The sequence below is a fragment of the Helianthus annuus genome, chromosome 4, assembly GCF_002127325.2.
Source record: "Helianthus annuus cultivar XRQ/B chromosome 4, HanXRQr2.0-SUNRISE, whole genome shotgun sequence".
NCBI classification, from domain to species: domain Eukaryota; kingdom Viridiplantae; phylum Streptophyta; class Magnoliopsida; order Asterales; family Asteraceae; genus Helianthus; species Helianthus annuus.
Genome location: NC_035436.2, coordinates 11,590,479 through 11,612,455, shown reverse-complemented (window position 1 = coordinate 11,612,455; position 21,977 = coordinate 11,590,479). Strand labels below are relative to the sequence as shown.

Below are 21,977 nucleotides of genomic sequence, written 5' to 3'. Positions count from 1 at the left end.
CCTTCAGGCCTTCTGGAATCCGAACCTTTGAACCGTTTGTCATAAGAGCCATACTAGAAACTCCAGTTAAGAGTCTTTTATTTTGTTCTTTGATGTCTACAGCTTATTCTCCTCGAATGTGGGCTTCAGCCCTTTCAAGTGTTTCTTCAAGGGTTTTGGGCAGACATTTATTGAAGTATCTTGTGAAATATTTGGAATTTAGCATTCATGAACCTTGCAACCCTAATCTTTTCATTGGCGTAAGTTAAATCTTTCTTCTTGTAACTTTCGATGAAGTCTCTGAGACGTTCATCATCACGTTGTTTGGTCTGGAAGATTATCGTGGCGTCATTGACATGCCTCTGTTGTTATAGGGAACTTTTGCTAAGATTGTCAATGGTCTGAATGCTTCGTCCAGGAAGGTCATTGAACCATATGCGTGAAAACCCTTCAAGGGTTTGTATGAACATGAGACAACATTTAGAGTTGGGTCATTTTTCAATTCTTGTAATCCCGGTGAAGATTTGGAGGCGCATCTTTATCTGGGTTTGAAACTTGTAATCAACGATTTGTTGGGAGAAGCAAGACAAGTTTGTTAGGCTTGTAGGGTTTAGAGAGGTCTTCTACTACCCTTGAAGCTGGGTAACCGCTTGAGGTACCCTGGTGAGTGGTTGGCACTTGGTTTATGAAATTAAGGTCAAAGCCTTGAAGGCTTTCTGTGTCATCATCCACTTTTCATGTGCTGCAAAGGAAATTTTTTCCATCATCCGTGTCATCAGCTAGGGTATAAGGTTAAAGCCTTAAAGGCTTTCTGATGGTACTCATGAAAGATGTCATCATCTGTGTCAAAAGGTTAAAGCCTTAAAGGCTTACTGTATAAGGCATTCCCATGGATGTGTTCATGACCATACCACGAGCCGAAGGCAGGGTGGCCATGGCTTGTTTTCACGAAGTAGCAATGGGAGGGAGAACACTTGAAGTTGGTGACTTACCATAATTGATCAAGAGTGGTTTTATGCCCCATAGGTGCACCGGTTGTAACGGGTTGGTAGGTAAATAAGGGAAAAGCGGTTGGACTTGGCCTCCCAAAAGCTTAAAGGCTTGAGTGGTTGGTCTGCCACACTAGGACCAACTTCAAGGTAAGATGTAGCTGAACGTGAGCTGCTAAAAGGAAGAGATGAAGGGCCATGTGATAATGAGGGTTCAGATTCCTCATAATTTAGTCTTATTCTCACCCTTTTTTTTCTTTCTAAGCTCACATGCTAGTTGAGAAGAAATCTCAGTTGTAAGAAATTTCTAGCTACTCACTCAGGTGTTAGATCTATGTGTTCCGGTGTATGCATTACATCGATTTGAGTAGGTGCAACCCCTGACCGAGATGGGTTTGTGTTTGAAAAGAAGTAAACTCTGGGAACATATCCCGTTGGAGTACTTTCGGGAGTAGAAAGAGGTGTAGATAAGACCGGTGAGATCCGACCCGAATTTGGTGTTAAATCGGTGTTGTTAGGCACCTGATTTACCTGACCGAGAGACTCGCTTTCAGACATGATGTAAAGAGAAAATGGAGCTACACAACTGGTCTTTAAGATAAAGTTAGCGGCGTAGCCCCACAGTGGGCGCCAACTTGTTGATACAATAAATAATAGACCAAGGCCTGTAGCGATATCTCAGGGGTAAAAGGGTTCAAGGTTTCGATTAGCCTAACGCAGGTCGTGGGGTCCCCCCATGTTTGTAGCACGTGGAGGCGGATCACTTTGTTATTATTCACTTTGAATTCTGGCTTGAAGGGTTCAACCCAGAATGTCTATGTTGAGTGAGATAATATTGTAGTGAGCCGAGAATAGAACAAGCATGGAGCAGGTTCTAGAGAGGAGAAGTGAGATCAGAGATCAAGGGTGATCTGAGTTGATCTGGAATGGCTGGAATGAATGGCAAGAGGCTGTTATTTATAGGGAAAGAATATTCTATAAGAGGAAGCCTTTGACCAGTGATCCTTGGCTACAGTGAGGGACTTGCCCATTTAAGGGTTGAAGGGTTTAGACCTGCGGGTAAAAGCGTGTTCTCTGTGCACATACTCTCTTTTACGGCTGTGAGAGTGTTGGACACGCAGAGGGTGATGTGACAAGGCTCTGACTTGTCTTTTTACTGTTCATGACCGTTGGACTATTTCCGAACGTTTTAACCTTTCAACCTTTTAAGCTGTTGTGTTTCTAATCAGGTTTATTAAGGTTTGAGCTACCCCCGTCATCAATAATCATTGAGGTGTAATCTAGTTTATTTACCCATTTTACCCAACTAACCTGACCTTCTAGTTTGTATACAGTTGGTAAACAAAAATAAAAGAAATTGATATGATTTGTTCGGTTTTTTCAAGAGCTTTTCTAAGTGCCATGGTCATTTTGTTTAGCAAAACTTCTCGAATTTGCTTCCTGCTCTGAAATCATTGCAGAAAGCAATTACAAGATTACATCAAGAATTAGGCAAACGTATATGATGCTTCGATACCTAAGCTTTACAACCTCTAAACCTGAATGTCTCTCAAAATGTCCACAATCTCTGCCCTACTTGGTCTCATCTCCTCACTCTTTTTGAGACACCTCATTCCCAGCCTTAAACACGCCACGACATCTTTTTGGGGGTAAATTCCAATGCTTGGATCCATAAGTTTTTTTAGCTTTTTATCCTGCTTTTTGGCACTCGCATCTACTAAACCCTTCAAGCGTTTGACGATTTTCTTTTCATGGCTTATCGAGCCCCGTATCAACGTCTCCCCGAAACAGCGGATATCATTATCCTTAGGCTCATTATCTGCAAGTTGAAGAGTGTTCAAATATTATTAAAAAAAATGAACAAATAGCGGCGGCAATTCTTGACACGACCCGAACCCGACACGCAAAAAACAGGTTTGGGTCTACTAACATGACCCGTTTAACTATTTAGAAAATAAAAACTTTTTATCTTTGGATTTATCCACTTAAACACAAACCCGACTCTCTCAAAACTTTCATCCATTTTCAAAGTCTAGTTGAAAATTATTTTAAAGAGTTAACTGCCATTTTCGTCCCTGTGATTTGGTCACTTTGGCCATTTCAGTCCATTTTTCAAAAATGCGCCATTTTCCTCCCCGACGTTCTGGAAAGGTGCCATTTCAGTCCAAAAATCATAAACCAGTTAAGTCGGTTTGTAAATAAGGACTGATTGTGTAAATTTGTAACATAAAGGACCATTTAAGTAAAATGTATAAATATTAATATAATTATAAAATATAATATATATATATATATATATATATATATATATATATATATAATGTATACACACAGACGAGAGAGGGAGAAAGTCGGAGAGAGAGAGAGAGACGTTGATGGTGGTGGTTCCGGCGGCGGCGGCGGTGGTTCCGGCGGCGGCGGTGGTGATGATGATAACATATTATATATATATATATATATATATATAGAGGGCGGTTAACCTACATAATGACTAATCGTACATAACATACGTTATAATCCTGACCGTTGGATCAGACGATTAAAAGCGGGATTAAATAAATGTTTAAGGGTCTGGCTAAAACGTAATTATTTGAATCAAAGGTTAAAATGGTCAATTCCTATACCTAAAAACCCGGCTAAATCTCAGTATCTAATCAATAACCATATTTGTTCATCAAAAAATTCGGTGACTTTCAAACGACTCGGAGCGACGGAGAAAAGACGATTCCGACCGTCGGTGAAAGAAGACTAACAACGGTGAAATAGTAACGAACATCGATTTCACTTGAGAATGACGAATACGGCATTAAGAGGTATCGATTCAATCCCGTTTATTTTGTTAGACAGTCCCAACCTTATACTTGAACTAATCGGCGGTTACATTATACCTTGAAGCAGCTAAAAGAGAAAGAAGGAGCAAGAAAAGAAATGATCCGGTGAAGCCGGTGCACATTAGCGGCATAACTACAGGTTTGATGTTGATTGTTGTTGTTTAAAGCCAAAATTAGGGTTTATCCACTAGCGTTATTTGATAAGAACAAGCGTAATTGTTTGTTGATTCATTGATATGTCGAAGCGGGATTATCAGGATCAACATTAGATCATGATTCTCTTTAATGAACTAGCGGAATTAGGTTACATTGTGAAATTGGGAATTTTACCACTTGATATTGGGCGTCTGATCTAATTGTGAAATTGAATCATTTTAGCTATCAAACAAAATTAGCATGATTGATATGGAAATATAGAATTAGGTTGCCTTGCCGGTGCACATTAGCGGCATAACTACAGTTTTGATGTTGGTTGATGTTTTTCAAGCCAAAATTAGGGTTGATTAACTAGCGTTATTTGATAACAACAAGCGTAATTTTTTGTTGATTCATTAATATGTAGAAGCGGGATTATCAGGCTCAAGATTAGCGTTATTTGATAAGAACAAGCGTAATTTTTTGGGATATGAAACTTATAATCTTTGGGTTTCTGCGGTAATTGTAAAATTGGTGATTTAGAGGTAACAAGCGGCATTAGTATGATAGCTATTACATATTGATATGACATACCGGTTCTAGCTTAAAAATTGTGTAGTTGTAGATTTTGAGATAGCAAGCAGCATTAGCATGATTCATCCCATCTTTTAAAAACTTTGTATTGGAATATGATGTAGGGGTTGCTGATGATGATGATGATTTTGAACCCCCGATTCAGGCGATTATGACAAAGCAACCTCATAAATCAAAGGTTAATAAAAAACATACAAACTATAGTCTAGAAGATGATGATGATGACTTTGAAGAACCTATTAGAAATTTGATAGTCAAAAGAGGTGAAAACACAAGAAAAAGGCCAAGTACTACAACTAACCAAGATGGTGAAGACTTTGAACCAGTAAAAAAGAAACAATCGAAAAACGAAAAGCAGATGGATCCTATCGAGGGGAAACGGAAGGTTACCGATGCAGAACCTTTTAGGTCAGAACCAAGACCGTTCTATCATTATCATCATGATGCAATAAGCCTACGGTGCAGTCCTTCAGGTTTTTTGGATACAGTTAAGCACTTTACTGAAGCGCAGGTGGCGGATGTGAAAAGCATTGGATTTGGTGATGTCCTTAATATAAAGCTTTATCATATAAGCACACGTTTAGGGTATTGGCTCGTACGAAACTATGACGAGCAATACAGCACACTAAACATAGGAAATCACAAGATAAAAATCACCCGAGATTCAGTACATGACGTGTTTGGTATTCCAAAGGGTAATGTTATTGTACGAGAAAAAAATAAGCCTAGAAAAGGAGCAATAGTGGAGAAAAATACGGCTACTCAAGGCGCAGAAACAACCATAGATGAGTTCAAAAACCAGTGGCCAGACAGAAACAAAATTACTCATACTTTGCTTGCAAGAACTATGTCAGAGCAAACCACTGGCGGACGATTATTCAAGCTAAATTTCCTAGCCTACTGGAACACTTTGTTTGTAGAGATAACAAAGTCAACAACTGTTAAACAAAGTTTTCTACTTGCAATTGACAAAGAGGAAGACATTCCAAATCTGGACTGGTGCTCCTTCGTTTTAGAATCGCTGAAACGAACAAGACAAGGTTGGAAAAAGTTAGACTCACAATACAATGGCCCGGTTGCATTCCTAACGGTATGTTATGTACACAACTTTAACGGTTATGTTAAATACGATATTAATATTAATAATTTGTTTTTTTTCAAAAAACAATATGCAGCTTCTATACAGCCATTATTTCAACCAAAGACATAAAATTTTCGATGAACCTGTCAAAATGCCTGTCATACATTATGTAACCTCTGGTATGATCGACGACGTGGAAGAATATTTATACAACAACGGGCCGCTAGGTGTTGAAGATTGTGATGAAGTGGAAGAAGACGAAGGAGCAAATGATAATCGCCAGGATCAACCACATGTTACTGCCTCGCGCATAAATGGCAATGATCATCAAAATCAAGAGGCTACGACCGCACCATTCGAAATCCCACCATTCGAAATCGTAAAAGAAAACACATCGACGGTGTACACTGACCTTTTCGCTGACAACATCCCGATACACGAGGCAGCTGCGGTACAAGAAAACCTCACCGAATTCAATACATTAGATGATATGGAAGATACGGATGAGTACATGATACCACCAGTGGATACGACACATGTCTACAACAGAAGAAACCTGACTGGAAACCTGGATGGGGAGGATCCGATTGACGAAGGAGACATACCATCAAATACGGATTGGTTTGACGGGTGGAATCCGAATGAACATATTTCAGACATGAATTTAGATGAAATGGACATAGGGACACAAACGCAAAAAGAGATTGACTACTGCAGCACTCCAGTTCAACTAACCGGGGTGATCTATGATCATGCTGCGTGGGAAGCCTCGAAAAAAAATAAAAAGGTAAACTTGATTTTTTGCAACTTGGCTTCTTAGACTTGTAATCACGCTACTGTAGATGTAATAACGCATACTGGGTAACAAATTAATAACGCATGATATAAAACTTGATAATCACGCATGGTATTGTAGAAAAATGAAACTTGGCTTCTTAAACTGGGAATCACGCTATAACTGTTAATCACGCTAGAACTTGATAATCACGAATGGTCTTGTAAAAAAATGAAACTTGGCTTCTTAAACTGGTAATCACGCTAGAACTGTTAATCACGCTTGAACTTTTTGCAACTTGGCTTCTTAGACTTGTAATCACGCTATAACTGTTAATCACGCTTGATCTTTTTGAGTGTCCAATTCCGCAGGTGTTGTTGAAAACAATGGACAATAATATAAAGAAATACATTTCTCTTGTTTCGGATATGAATGCTCTCGTTAAGGGTGTAAAGGAGAAGTTTTTCTGGGATGTTGAAATTATGGAAAGGTGTAAAAGATGGAATGATGCGGTTAAAAATTCCGTTTCTACGGATACAGTTTCGATACCTGCTGAAGTAAGCTATGCTGGTGATGAGGTGGTTCAAAACAAAGTCGGACAATGTGGCGAAACAAATAAAGAGTTAGAGGGCGATGGAGATGCAAAATTGGAACATCAAAACACGGTGAAAGATAAAGGTATATAATAACTTCTCTTGTTTGTTAATATTTACGTGAAATTATGATTAATAAAAACAAAACGTATGGGATTTTATAGGATGTGATGATGTTCATGATACCCCATTTGATGATGGTGGTATTTCGGACTCGTGCCTGGCTGCCTTACAAACCATCGAACCAGGCGTATACAGGCAGACTACAGAAGGTAACAAAAATATGTTCATTACTAAACAAAGGTGCATTTTTTTAGCTTGTGATTACAAAACAAATTAATCCAAATCAAACATGAAAACAGTGGCGCAAGCAGATGTGGTGAACAACATGGACCAACCTGTAAATTTGGCAGAGTGCAGTCAACAACAAGCACATAAACAGAATACAATAACCGACGGCTATGATAAAGATAAGCCTCCGACAACATCAGCTGATGAACCTGCTGAAGTGACCGAAGCAGAAATGCAGTCTGTTGAGACACTTTTAAAATTGGCTCCAATCCTGCAAACATCAAGTGCGGGTAATCAAAAAACTCCTGTGTCAGCGAACACAAATAAAACGGATGACGAGAGGCATACACAGCTAGTAACAACGCGTATCAAGATGATCAGGGAAAAGAGGGAAAAGCGGCTGGCAGAACTAGGTGACGCATATAGATCGCCTTACTGCAACAGGGTAACCAACCTATATGAGCCACTTTTGGTACGTGACCAAAACATCATCTGTTATCTCTTAGCTCCGATGGGAGATATTGGGTAAGATTTTGAATCCTAAAAATTAGTTAAAAATTTTCATCTTTTTTTTTTTAACTTTTCTTTGTTGGTATTAAAAAACAACAGGACATTGATATACAAGTCTGACAGTGGAGTCGAAGCGCTTAAAATCATATTTGAAACCTTCCACCCATCGCAATACATATCATATGGTGGAATGGACACATTTGTAGATGTTTTAAACTTTGAAGAGAAAAAAAGGGACAGAAAATCATCACCCTACAGGCTGTTCTTACCAACTACAATATTGGTAAGTTTTCCAACATTAATCACGCAAAGGTTGGAAAATTAATATGTTAATCACGCATGGTTGCATTTTTTTTGAAAAAAAATCACTAAATATGTTAATCACGCATGGTTTGATTTTTTATGAAAAAAATCGCGAAAAATCTTGCAGCAAGACGAAATGTTTGAGCCAAAAATCACAGATAGTGATCGATTGAAAGTATTCGGACCAGGCGTAGACGATATATTGTGTAAGTATCAGGTGAAGAAAGTTGACAAAGTTGATCTCATCTTCATTCCAGTACTACTTTCTGATCATTACTGGTGCCTATGCTTTAACATGAAAAATGGAGATATCGAGTTAATCGATAACTCTCGGTATGCCGAATCGTTTACCAAACGCTACCGTGGACGCCCCGAAAAGCTGGTAATTATAAATAGCTTTTTATCCTTATGATGAATAGGTAATAATATGATTTTTTATCGTGCTTATAGCGGAGAGTCCTAGTGCTATACCTAAAAGGCAAACTTGGACAAAAAGAGTGGATAACAAAGTTGGAAAAAGCAAAAATAATTCGAAAGGAAATGGAGTGGAGAACTCTTCAAAACGGTAGTGACTGTGGTGTCTTCACTATGAGGCATATGGAGACATACAAGGGCACATCTCCATGGAATGCAGGGTTTAAAACGGAAGACCAGAAAGAAATGCAAGATTCACAACTACGGTTTTTGCGGTACAAGTATCTTAGTAAGATTGTATTGTCCGACTACAATCTTATAAGGAAGGAGGTATACGACAAAGCTACGGACTTTATGGCGAATTCGATCCCCGCTGAAGCTTTGCACGATCTAGATAGCAAAATAAGTAACAGATTAGAGCAGTTCTTCAAGCTCAAAAAGAGGAAACAAAATGAAAAGTCGTAGGACTACTATCTTGCTGTCTTTTGTTCGAAACATCTTTGTCATTTGGATTTTTTATTTCTATTTATAATTCTAATAATTTCTAGTTATAAACATAAACTAGTCGGACATTTTCATTATTCAAAAACACAACTTTCATACAAAAATATAAAAAACACTTAGATAGATATGATTTCGCAACCATATATGATTGACGATACATAAAAACCATCAGAAATAAGTCTCTAGAAACTGGATCTTCAACTCCAAAGAGCATCCCAAGACGGTAATGGCGTCCGCGAGTTGTTTTAACTGTTTCTCATCCCGCTTGCCAAGATCAACCATAAACATCATAGCCACCTCTTTGACACTTGAATCTGACATACCAGACAACAAATTCAGTATTTCTTCCCTCCTTTTCATGTTCTCTCTGACCCTATGAATGTTAGTTTCTAGCAAGTCTTTACAAGACTTGTCTTCAGCTATTTGATCCTCAATTCTCTTTTTTAGATAGGCACGCATACCTGATGAGGAAGACGAACCACTCGATGAATTACAAGACTCTGCCATGTTTTGAAATAAAAATTGAACGGATAAAAAATGAATGGTTTTCCATCGATATATAAAAGGGAATTGCAGAGCAAGAGGACAAATATAAAATTATTGACCATGACAGCTGGTTTTTTTTTTTTTTGTAGTTTTGTTAAAAAATAACGCTTGAATATAAGAAATAACGCATGACCAATTTATACAGCAGGAATTATAAAAAAAACGCATGCCCCAGAATTAATTACGCATGAAATCACGCTAGTCCACATTATACCGCATTAACTAAAAAAAATAACGCATGTCTATTTTTTATAAAATTATACCGCAGGAACTAACAAAAATAACGCATGCAGTGATACTTGTGCAGACATTATCAGTATGCAACTTGATGTATAAAAATAATTAAACCCTATAACTATATAGACTAGTATTAAGTCGATATGACTTGTAGAGACTTGTAATGATGTAAAATATTAAATTTAACTTACCAAAAATATCTCTCAACTACCAAAATTAATTACCAAATAACACACATATAATATTCACTCACCCCTCCTATTAGGCATATACTATAAAAAAATATATATCAGACTCTCTTCAAGAACAACAATGTCGACAAATCCCGCAAACGAAGCAATCAAGGAGCTCTTGAATACCCGCAGGTTAACGGAACTTGCTTGTAATGTTAACTCCTGTAACAGTATTCTCGATGTGCAGGGCAGGATGTTAGAACATCAAAAAAAAACCAGGAAGTGTGGGGAATTCTGCTTGAAGAACCGAAGTCCATGTTAAGGGATAAAGCAATACAACTGATGAAGGATCAAGCATCGGCAGATAACTTAGTGTACTCATATCTGAAAGATGCAGTGGAGACCGTTGAAGAGAAGATGGAGACGTCCGAGAAGGAGGTTGGGAAGATAATGTCACCGAAGTAAGTGGTATGGCTGATTAATAAACTATTTTGTTGATTTTCGGGATGACCTAATGTGTTGTTGGTATTTTGAACAATGGTGGTTTTAAAGTCTAGTTTTGTGTGTATTGAACTTATATGTGGGGGTATATTTTGGTAAAATCATCCACCCATAGCTAGTTGTGATGATGAGACTCAGTGTTATGTCACTTGATGTCTCATACTTTTTTGAATGTTGGTTTAGCAATATTGATATGAAAAAAAATGCATGTTACGTATTATCACGCATGAATTTGTACCTTTTAATACGCTAGTTACGTAGATGAGAATCAGTGTTTGGTCACTTGAAGTCTCCATTTCAAAAAAAAGTCCTGTGTATGGTTATGGTTAATCACAAAAAAAAGGGGTAAAAAAAAACAATTACTCTTGAGATATATAATCACCCATATCATGTGAAAAAAAAAAAACCATGTGAATGTCATAGATTACATAAAAGTTCAGTCACAACAAAAATCATTAAATATGGAATGTCTGTATTGTTAAAACACTACTCGTCTTCGCATTCAAAATCACTATCTTCTGCTTCGTCGGACTCCTCAAACTCCTCTTCGTCACCACTTTCAACCTCCTCGTCCTCTTCATCAACTAAATTAGGATCCTTCTCTAACTGAATTGCTCTTCTTTTCCTCCCCTCCTTATTGGCAACCTTATCAGCAGCAGCAGTAGCTTTACCCTTTAACTCCTCGCAGGTTCGAATGTCATGACCTTTGATCTTGCAAACACTGCATGTCCGACTTCTCTTGCCTTTTAGACTAATAATTTTCTCTTTTTTTGATTTAATCCGCTTATGTGAACCTCGTCCTTTGTTTCTAATACCGGTTGGCACACGGACTGTAGGAGGCTCGTCAGTGTTTGGTTTCTCGTAACCAATTAACCGTGAATATCTATCAAACTTAGGGTCGATGGGCTTGGTTATGCGAAGTTCATCAACCATTTCTTTCATCTCTCTCATCCGATCCCTAACTATAAGTAGATGATCGAAATCTTTGATCAGATTACCAATAATATACTCTCCAGTCTGCATAATCTCATACGCAACCTCTTTGGCCTTTTTATGCGCATCATCACCGTCAACAGTAATATCAAATGTATTATTAAGATCATTCGGTACCACATCTTTAGTCCATCTTCTCATTACATACTTGTTGGGAATTTCCTTCACTTTGAACATCTTGAACACGAAATATATATGCTTGCACAACAATCCATATTGTTCAAACCTGCGACACGTGCATAATGCAATTACATCATCGCCCTTCTTGAAACATACCTACACAAAAAAAAATAATAAAAAAAAATAAAAAGGAAACATGGTTTGGCAATAAATGCATACTAGCTGATGTATATATTATTACCTCTAATAAACCGTCGCCGTGAGCTTTCCAATCCTTCATACTTATCCTCAAAAAAGGGTCCTCAATTTTAGTCTCTATAGGAAGGCACTCGGACAATGTTCCTTGTAACTCTGCCTGTTGATCAGCAAAAATTGACCTGGTATAAATTTTCATGGCATCATCCTCTAGAGTAGATTCAGAAAAGTTATCCGGGACTGTATTTCTAGATATATGGTCATTCTTCCGATGGTTGAATCTTTGAATGTCCATTGCACCGTCAAAATGGTTAAAGAACTCAACAAGGGTAAGTTGAGAATTCGCAACTTGACAGAAAAAATGGTTTTCGCTCTCTGATCTAGAAGTGGTCCGCATAAGCCCAGACATAGGCTCATGACGATAGAACGCTGGGATCCACGAAGATCTCATGCAAAACATATCATCAAGCCACTTATTCTCAGTTAGACCGAAATCAATCATTATCAGCTTCCATTCTCTCTCAAACATTTCTGGCGTAATCGAATCTGTCCATACAATGTCACACATACGTCTCTTAAAGTCTTCGTTATTGCACAGCTGATGTCCGACCTATTAAACCAAAGAATTGGAACTTAGACGGTGTAATGAAAAAAAGAATAAAGCACATAATAACGCATGTAGAAAAATAAATAACGCATTATGACTATTCTTAGTCTGATCAAATAAAGATATGAACTGAATACAACTATTACGCCAGTTCTAACATAATCACGCATACTCTGTTTGAACCTAATCTTATCAGCAAGTTTCTTCATTATGTGCCACATACATAATCTGTGCCTACTCTTATCGAACACTGCTTCGATGGCTTGTTTCATCGCAGGATCCTGATCAGTGACAACCACATTCGGCTGCTTACCGAATGAGTTCAAAAATGATTGTAAAAGCCACTTGTATGATTCAATGCTTTCGGATGCTAACAACCCGGCTCCAAGTGTCACATTTCGACAATGATTATCAATACCAGTAAAAGGTACAAAAACCATTTTATACCTTCAAAATGTGAATACAAAAAATGAATATAAAAAAACAAGATGATTATAAAAAAAAATACCAGTAAGAAGCTTGAACTAATGACTAACTTGTTGGTTTTAAATGTAGCATCAAACGATATGACATCTCCAAACTCAGCATAGTTACGTTTGCACAAGCCATCGGCCCAAAACAGGCCGGTTAATCGTTTGTTTTCATCGACCGAATGAAAGAATGAATAATCAACCATAAACTTCTTTTTATCGGTCAGCCTATTGATAACCATATCTGCATCATACTGTCCGATGTAGCTATGTATCCTAGCTCTAAAATTCTTGCAATCGTCTTTAGTTGCGCCTACATTTTCAAACCCGCCGTATCTTTTTCTCATTATATTAAAGGCTTTCACTGGCCCAAGATTCAATGTACCAAGCTCCCATATCATCTCTTCTTGTGTCTCAGACAGATGTCTATAAGCTGGTAATAAGTGCATGTCTTTGGGGCACACGAATGGATGATTATGCGATTGAACAAACTTATCAACCTTAAACAACACCCCATCCGTCGAACAAAGCTTAATTTGTGCTTTACAGCCGGTTCGAATAGTCGGTCTGTTCCTACGTTTATATGGCTTAGACAACTTCGAATAATTATCATCATATGCCTGTGGTTTATGCCCCTCTTTTGAACACACAAAATACTTAGACCTAATAATACCACCAACATGATGTTCACCTCCTTTTCGAGCGGAGAACCCTGCCTTCTTGGCATATGTCTGATAAAAAACATATGCTTGTTCTATGGAAGAGAACTCCATTCCAATAACAGGAACACATGATGAAGCTACCTCTGGGATATACAATCTTTCAGCTACATTGAAAAAAAATAACGCATCAATACAAATAACGCTTGTAAAAATAATGACGCATGTAAAAATAATAACGCTTCTGAATCAGGAACATTGAAAAAAAAAACGCATCACTATAAAAATAACGCATGTAAATTAAACCACCCAGTAAATTAAACTTGAAATAACGCATTCAACCAAACACTCGTGATTAAAAACACAATCAAGAAACTAATAACTATGAAAATGATGGAGATAAAACACAACACATTTAATACAGCCATTTACTTTACAACTTACTAGTCTGATCGTCAAAGGTAATGTTGCCTGATGTCGGATTCCGATAATGCTCTGCATCCTCAAGTCCGGTATCGACCTCTGCATCTTCAAATTCGACATCTTCTGTGTTTCGAGCATTACTACTCTGTGGATCCATTAAAATGAAAAAAATGATTAAGCCCTAATCGCCCACCAATAACCGCTAATTTTATAATTTGAAAAATGGAAATAAATTGAAACTGATACTGATCGTAATTACCGGGATGCTGGAGATAACGAACTCGCGTAATTTCTTTGTTTTTAAGTAAATGTCTGAATTACCCCTGTGACAAGAATTAAAAATACTAATCTGCCCTTAATAATTAAACCTTAATTGAGAGATGATCAAACAGATCTGACGGTCAGGGTATTAGCGTACGTGAAGTACGATTACCCCTTTTGTACATTACACTTCCTCTATATATATATATATATATATATATATATATATATATATATATATATATATATATATATATATAATGTATACACACAGACGAGAGAGGGAGAAAGTCGGAGAGAGAGAGAGAAGCAGCCGGAACCGCCGCCGCCGGAACCACCACCATCAACGTCTCTCTCTCTCTCTGACTTTCTCCCTCTCTCGTTTGTGTGTATACATTATATATATATCTATGTTGTCAAAGGCGCAAGGCGCACTCAAGGCGCACAAGCCTTGCCCGGAGCCTAGGCGCAAGGCGCTTAAAAAGCGAGGGCGTAAGATAAGCAAGGCGCATATATAGAAAAAATAAAAAATATTATATATATAATAGATATAAAAAGTTAATAACATAAGTTTTAATAATAACCACCTAATAATCTAACTATAAAAAATTTTATAAATTAAAGATAACTTAACTTTTTATACTTTTATACAAAATGTAATATGAAATCTGCATTTCTAGTGTGCTAGGTTCACTTTTAGGGTCAAAGTCTATGTATCAACACTATCATCAGTAAAAGTCAGGCTTTTTCACTATTAACTGTTCATGAACAGTATTAAATACCCTTTTATCCGGTTTAAAGATAAAAGCAGGTATCATTTTTTAACTCCATCTATTTTCTACCCTTCTTCTCCCTCCACAAATCTGCAACAGTTCCAGCAAGTTCGGGCTTGCTTTTGGCCGGAATCTGGTTGGAAAGTCACCGGAAAGTTGTTTTTGGCCAGAAACTGGCCGGAAGAGCGCCTGTAGTCACCTGCGCCTAGCTCCAAACGCGCGCCTAGATGCCGTTTTTTGAAAAAAAGTCGCAGATCTGCGCCTGAGACTCCACCAGGCGGTTTGGCCACGCCTCGCTGCGCCCGTGCGCCTAGGCGCGCGCCTGGCTCGCTTTTGACAACATAGATATATATATATATTATATATTTTATAATTATATTAATATTTATACATTTTACTTAAATGGTCCTTTATGTTACAAATTTACACAATCAGTCCTTATTTACAAACCGACTTAACTGGGTTATGATTTTTGGACTGAAATGGCACCTTTCCAGAACGTCGGGGAGGAAAATGGCGCATTTTTGAAAAATGGACTGAAATGGCCAAAGTGACCAAACCACAGGGACGAAAATGGCAATTAACTCTATTTTAAATTATCACCTCATCTCGCATCTTGTGGGATTACCCTGTTAAAGCACAAATTGGTATCTCACACAAATACTCTCACCAAAGCTGATGATTTCATTCAATAACTTCAAGATTATTACAAACACACGTTAACGTTCATGATCAGGAACTCCAGCGAGTAAAACGGACGACTGAGTCAACTCGAGACTTATTCCAACTTAAAACGAAAGAAAAGGAAAATACTAACAAACTACTAGACCGGCTCGAAAAAAAAAACCCCAACAAATCCTTCCCTAAACAAGACAGTGTTATGATATCGTATCATCTCAAACGTTTCCATCTTCACTGGCTTTGTCATGATATCGGCTAACTGATTCTCAGATTTGCAGAACTCCAACCTGATCACCTCCTCATTTACCAAGTCCCTTAAATAATGGAATCTCACATCTATATGCTTAGTCTAATACTTGTTTTCTTGAACACAAGTAGGTAGTTCCACCAGTTCCCAAGTCTTATTCCTTTCAATAGCTTCTTCTATTTCAGACTCCATGGCCACTTGCTGTCTTGACTGGCTTCTTCATACGTAAAAGGATCTTCAAGATTGCTAAACATTGCAAAGCCTACCACTTCCTGTGGATCAGAACCTGTGTAGTAGTCAGTCATCCATACTTTACTGATTCTGGTTGAAGGTTCTGCTTGATCTTGATTAGGAGTTGCATTATTAATTAGGACCTGCATCTGCTTGACTCGAACTACCAGATGAGGACTTGTAACATTTTGAGGCTCTGGACCTGGTGTTGTGGGGTTGTCTGGTTGGGATTCTTCAGTTGGTTCATCAGGGGTGGTTGAGGCATCTTCACCTTCTAATAACTTTCTTACTCTTGGGTTCATACAACCAACCTATAAGCCTTTGACTCTTGACTTATTCCGAAAAATACACATTTCTGACTCCTGGCATCAAGTTTGGTTCGAAGTTGAGCAGGGACATGTGCATAGCATACACTACCAAAGTCAGTGGCGGATCCAGAAATTTTTTCCAAGGGGTTCACTTTTTTTAATGCTCCAAATTCACATGTCCGAACATAAAAAAAATTCGGGTCGGTTCGACAGTTCGGGTCGGGTAACGTTCATCTCATAAGCAGCCTGTATTATTTTTTTATAAACAAAAATCTAGTACATGTACCGATCATCTAACAATTGTGCATAATGTCGGGCTAATCCATTTTCTTTATACCATCATGCTAACACACCTACACACTTGCGTACTCGCACACCTGTACACTTGCAATTGTGTAGGGTTGAATGATCTGGTCATGAACAAGCAGCCTATGCTAATGTACTATTGTACAACCTTTGATTTTGTTAAGCATCAACAATACCAATAGGTTATTTTACTTATGTATTTTTAACAATACATTAATTCTCCTTTTACATCAATTTTCTATGCATTATAAGCAAGATACTGCAATATATATATCTGTTGCTTTTGAACCTTAAGCAGCAAGTGTATAAGCACTCACAAATTTGATGAATAAAAACTTAAGAATACATCTTTCTATGCAGTTAAACTACAAGAAGAAATAGACATACCCTTGTTGGTACAGAGCTCCCCAAGCCTGATGACTGCGTACCCTTCATCCACAACTCTCCAGTATTCCTTCGAGCGGAGTAATCTCTCCATGACCATGCTCCAATGATCGTAGTCTCCGTCAAATTTAGGCACGCTGGTCGTCTGAAAGTTACTGTGCTGCTTCTTCTGCCATTGAACCGATCTCACTCTTTTGATCTCTCAACTTTGACTGAAATTTTCGCTCTGATACCAAATTTAAAAGCACAATTTGGTATCTCACACAAATACTCTCACCAAAACTGATGATTTCACATGACTGGAGGGCTGTGGAATAGATGCCGGCCCCTTCCCGTACTATTCCTCCCCACTAAAAAAAGCGATTGAGAATCTCGAGAACCCTCATTTAGTAGACAGCGAGCAAGCAGCAAGCACCTACTCCTATCAAAATGAAAAGAAGCTGAACTTTATTTTCATTTAATAACTTCAAGATTTAAATAGACAATTACAAACACACGTTCACCACTAACGTTCATGAGGAACTCCAGTGAGTAAAACGGACGACTGACTCAACTCGAGACTTATTCCAACTTAAAACGAAAGAAAAGGAAAATACTAACAAACTACTAGACCACCGGCTCGAAACAAACCGGTTTACAGACTCCAATTTAATTAAGCTAAAAAAACCCCAATATACCCATCTTACATCCCCTCACACAATGGCTATGCCAAAAGACGACATTGTCACATAGTCGAAACGGGTTTAACACTCCTATCTCACACCAAATTACCCCTCAAATTCTGGCCTTTTGCTTTCGCAACCGCAACCTATCTCGTTAATCTTACCTACGGTTACACTTAACAACGACTCTCCTTATTTTCGGACGCCACCTCCCGCCCTTAAAAAGCTTCGCCCATGTCTCCAGTCTCCACATGCATAGTTTTTTTTTTTTTTTTTTACAATATAGTCTCCACAATTAACCAAAAAAAAACCGTTAACAGTTATCGTTTCAAAATGACAACCTAATTATAATCCAAATCCACGATCTCCTACCTGAATCCTCAAAGCCCTATGACGAGATCTGAGCACCAATCGGATTCAGGCAAGTTTATAACCCTGATCTACCTAAGGTGTTTCAATTTCCACTTACAATTATATTTCAACAAGAATGAGAAGAACAACAAGAAGTCTGAATCCTCTAAACAACCACCCCCTCACGTTCTGAAAATTCCCGAAATTATGAAAGCAACGAAAGACTTGGACGAATCGTTGCTGATGCGGAGGGGATGGTTCGGGGATGTTTACTATGGTGAACTCTTGCATGGGTCAATTCTTGTCCCTACTGCCATCAAACGATATACGAGACGCGGGCCAACGGATTCTTGGCCGGACGTTGGAAAGCAAGAGCTTTACGCTTTGCGACACCCGAATCTTGTGTCCATGATTGGTTATTGTGATGATGATCGGTATGAGAAAGAAATCATTCTTTTGTACGAGTATATTTCGAGTAGAAAATCTCTTAATGATCATCTTCATGTGCTCGGTACCCCTCTTCCCTGGATTCGCCGATTGGAAATATGCATCGGTGTTGCTCATGGGTTGGAATACCTACATTCTGCTGGCGTTACGCATGGCGACATTAGGAGCCATAATATCATGATGACTGGAAGTTTGGTGCCCAAAATTACAGATTACGGCTTGTCCGAACTGTCTCTAGCTTATCGTCCAACTGCCGTCAGCATTCCTCTTAGAGCTTGTGGCTATGTGGATGCCGCTACAATCGACCGTCATGGAGGCTTAACAATGAAGTCTGATGTCTATTCACTTGGGGTGCTTTTCCTGGAACTGCTTTGTGGGAGGCCTGTACTGGATTACAATCGTCCTCGCGAAGACCCGCAGCGGTATCTGGCTAACTGTGTCCGATCTTCTTCTTTAACGCTGTTAGAGGAGGTGATCGATTCGAATGTGAAGGATGAGATATCCAAAGATTGCTTGGATATTTTTGTTGAGATTGCAAAGAGATGCGTGAATGAATATCAACAAGAGCGACCTGACATGGCTGAGGTCGTGACCAGCCTTGAGTCTATATTGGCGTTACAAAAGAGTCACACGCGGCAGGGTGCGCTAAGTGTGAAGATGCTTACTTATGATGTTTTGAAAATAGCTACAAGTGACTTTAGTCAAAATCTGGCTTTTGGTGAGACAGAGGAGGTGTATCTAGGTTGGCTTGAGCTTGAGCTTGAGCAGGAGAAGTTAGCCCCCCCTTCGAAAGAAGGTGTTGGAATTGCTGTTGCTGTTGCTTCCAAATCCATGGCTCATGATGACTGGATGGTAAGTCTCACCAACTGCCATATATTTATTTGGATTGACACGTAATACATAATTATGTAACACCTTACTTCCTTCTGGTTGCAAAAGTCGTTAGGCGCTCCCTAGTCGGTCGACCGGGGAGTTGAGAGTACTCGGCATAGGCGGAGAGTACTCGGGGAGTACTTGGACATGTTAAATTATAAAGAAGTTAGTTTTCGGAACTTAAATATATGTCCAATAACATAAATTTACTAATACTTATAACAAAATACGTGAAAATGATATTCATTATTTATTATTTAATATGATAGTCATATAAATTATGTTTTATTATTTTTTAAGTCAAAATCGGCCCGAATTGACCTACTAGATCCGATTTTGGCCGAGTTTGACCGCGTTTGATCGATTCCGAGTAATTAGGCGGAGTTAGAGAAAGTCGCCTCGGCAGCCTACCTTGTAGCGACTACTCGGGGAGTACTCGGCCTTGAAACCCTTGTTTTACAACCATGCAGTTCCATATAAGGGGCGGGCCGGGCTTATTGGACGAAAATCGGTGTTGTTTTTGTTCCTTTCTTGTTTTGGTTTGGTTGTTGAAGTATCTACATTACAAATGGCTTTGCTAAACAATTATAGAAAAATAAGAAATAACCTAACTAACTAACTAACCGACTTGCGTTGGTTCAGGAAGAGGTGAACTTCATGGGACAGCTGGATCATCCTAACATCATTAAACTCTTGGGATGCTGCAAGAGTGATGGAGACGGAAACTTTCTTGTTTACGAGCACATGCAGAGATCCCTCCGTCACTTTATTCATGGAGGTAGGAAGGATATCATCTCGATCTCTTTTTTTTCGTTTTCTCAATTTTTACTGCAGCAACATGTAAATATAGTCAACATGTAAGATGAATCACTTCTGCTGCAGATGATGGTTTGGAACCACTTTCATGGGGGGCACGAATTAACATCCTAATAGGAGTTGCTCGTGGAATGGCGTATTTGTATACGGATAAAGCCCTACTTTGTAATTTCCGATTCGATGATATATTGCTGGATGAGGTACGTAGGTACTCATTTGATTTATGGCAGTTCGGGCTAGTTTTACGATATGGGCTGCTGCTACATTATTATACATAAAACCATATTGGGCTGCAACTAATAAAATGGATCTAAACACATGATGAATGTCACAATGCAAGGATTAGCTAAATGTAGCTTCACAACCTGATCTTCCAAATAGATTTCATATGGAAGTTGACTTTTTTTGAAAAGTCAAACTGACTTGGTGGAACCTAAATTGAGAGGTTTTTGTCACACCAAGGATTGGAATGAGAGAATATTCTTGTATCTAAGTGTTGAGTTAAAACATATTTTATGGCATATTTAAAAAAAAAAAAAAAAACACCGAACCAATTAATAATAGAGACCGTCACTTGTTCAGGTTTGGGTTGATAATGTCGGGTCGGGTTTCAGTCAACAAAACCCTCCCTCCCTTAGATCAAACCAACCACTTATTGAGTGTACTCTTTCTTATTGCAGGCTTTAAATGCAAAACTAGGGGGCTTTGGGTGGGTGCATGTTGTGAAAAAGAGTAAAGGAGTCTTCGGTTATTTAAAGGCGGTCTATGACCCAAAAACTGGTATGTTACTCGAATATGCACTTTTAGATTAAGATAAAAACTTATTTGTATTTTTATTTTCAACTGAAAAGCCAAGTGCATCCACATATATATATATTTTATAAGCCATGATTTTGTGATCTGATAGGTTTTTTGCCGATGAAGGATGTCGTAAGTTTTGGGTTTGTGGTGTTAGAAACTATTGCAGCCAAACCCCCTGAAGACGTCTTGATGGACTTGAGGAGTATGGGGTTGGGGGCTCCTAATAAGATCAAAACAAACAAAAGAGAGCTTAAGAAAAAATTAGACCCACGTCTTCAAGGCAACTACACCTCAAAAGCTGCTTTCGATTGCATTGCGCTCGCATTAAAATGTATACGTCCCACGTGCAAGCCTTCATGGGAAGAAATTCTGTGGAGTCTCGAACGAATCAATGCTCTTAACTAGTAACAACGCAAGGAGTTTGAATTTCCATTTTGAGTCGATTTTACAATCGAATTTGGCATGTACGTGTTTTACTTTGGAACCGCTTATTACCGCTTGAACGCTCTAACTCCTATGTTAGTATTGATGGGCATGGGCGTAGCTTTGAAGGGGCCGGGAGGGGCGTCCGGCCCCCCGAACTTTTCGCTCAGTAGTGTTATGTATATACGTTCCGTATAAATTTTTTTAGATATATACGTTTTCGACCCCCCAGTTTTATAATTTTTAAGGTATAATTTTAGGTCCGGTGACTTCCGACCCCCCGGTCTGAAATCTAAAGCTTCGCCACAAATGATGGGTATTGGACCAACATGTAATGGTTACTTGTTCTGGTTTATTTCGGTTGCTTCAAATTTGGGCCCACTTAAACAGATTGGGCCGATTGACACTAAAGAAACTCGAGCAAATTTGGGCCAGTTAAAGTGCTAAACAGATTGGCGAGGGCCTAGTTTGGGTTTTACTTTGGACCAAA

General features: G+C 38.5%; 3 protein-coding genes across 3 annotated transcripts; 2 read left to right on the top strand and 1 right to left on the bottom strand.

Moving 5' to 3' along the window:
- Nucleotides 1-4,679: 4,679 nt before the first annotated feature.
- Nucleotides 4,680-8,976, top strand: LOC110935760. Its single transcript, XM_022178109.2, has 8 exons — nt 4,680-5,618; nt 5,704-6,396; nt 6,756-7,062; nt 7,142-7,249; nt 7,340-7,793; nt 7,878-8,061; nt 8,209-8,463; nt 8,532-8,976. Exons 1-8 carry the CDS (start codon nt 4,680-4,682, stop codon nt 8,958-8,960), a joined length of 3,369 nt encoding a protein of 1,122 aa, XP_022033801.2. The 3' UTR covers nt 8,961-8,976.
- A 1,966-nt stretch (nt 8,977-10,942) lies between these two features.
- On the bottom strand, nt 10,943-14,080 carry LOC110932919 (protein FAR1-RELATED SEQUENCE 5-like). Its single transcript, XM_022176171.2, has 5 exons — nt 13,945-14,080; nt 12,908-13,667; nt 12,518-12,818; nt 11,811-12,374; nt 10,943-11,725 (listed from the first exon to the last, which is right to left on the bottom strand). Exons 1-5 carry the CDS (start codon nt 14,078-14,080, stop codon nt 10,943-10,945), a joined length of 2,544 nt encoding a protein of 847 aa, XP_022031863.2.
- A 4,053-nt stretch (nt 14,081-18,133) lies between these two features.
- On the top strand, nt 18,134-21,579 carry LOC110934375 (probable serine/threonine-protein kinase PBL6). The gene is made up of 5 exons (XM_022177474.2): nt 18,134-19,426; nt 20,090-20,225; nt 20,330-20,463; nt 20,944-21,043; nt 21,171-21,579. Exons 1-5 carry the CDS (start codon nt 18,167-18,169, stop codon nt 21,467-21,469), a joined length of 1,929 nt encoding a protein of 642 aa, XP_022033166.1. The 5' UTR covers nt 18,134-18,166; the 3' UTR covers nt 21,470-21,579.
- Nucleotides 21,580-21,977: the final 398 nt, after the last annotated feature.

What these genes read in the sequence shown, in the direction of transcription:
- LOC110935760 (XM_022178109.2), top strand. Translation starts at nt 4,680, where the DNA reads ATGACAAAGCAACCTCATAAATCAAAGGTTAATAAAAAACATACAAAC. An exon ending in TCTTACCAACTACAATATTG is followed by an intron (nt 8,062 to 8,208) that starts GTAAGTTTTCCA and finishes AAAATCTTGCAG; the next exon opens with CAAGACGAAATGTTTGAGCC. An exon ending in GTGGACGCCCCGAAAAGCTG is followed by an intron (nt 8,464 to 8,531) that starts GTAATTATAAAT and finishes TCGTGCTTATAG; the next exon opens with CGGAGAGTCCTAGTGCTATA.
- LOC110932919 (XM_022176171.2), bottom strand. Translation starts at nt 14,080, where the DNA reads ATGGATCCACAGAGTAGTAATGCTCGAAACACAGAAGATGTCGAATTT. An exon ending in GTGATTATGTTAGAACTGGC is followed by an intron (nt 12,375 to 12,517) that starts GTAATAGTTGTA and finishes TTGGTTTAATAG; the next exon opens with GTCGGACATCAGCTGTGCAA. An exon ending in ACGGCGACGGTTTATTAGAG is followed by an intron (nt 11,726 to 11,810) that starts GTAATAATATAT and finishes TTTTTTGTGTAG; the next exon opens with GTATGTTTCAAGAAGGGCGA.
- LOC110934375 (XM_022177474.2), top strand. Translation starts at nt 18,167, where the DNA reads ATGACGAGATCTGAGCACCAATCGGATTCAGGCAAGTTTATAACCCTG. An exon ending in TGGCTCATGATGACTGGATG is followed by an intron (nt 19,427 to 20,089) that starts GTAAGTCTCACC and finishes GCGTTGGTTCAG; the next exon opens with GAAGAGGTGAACTTCATGGG. An exon ending in ATGATATATTGCTGGATGAG is followed by an intron (nt 20,464 to 20,943) that starts GTACGTAGGTAC and finishes TTCTTATTGCAG; the next exon opens with GCTTTAAATGCAAAACTAGG.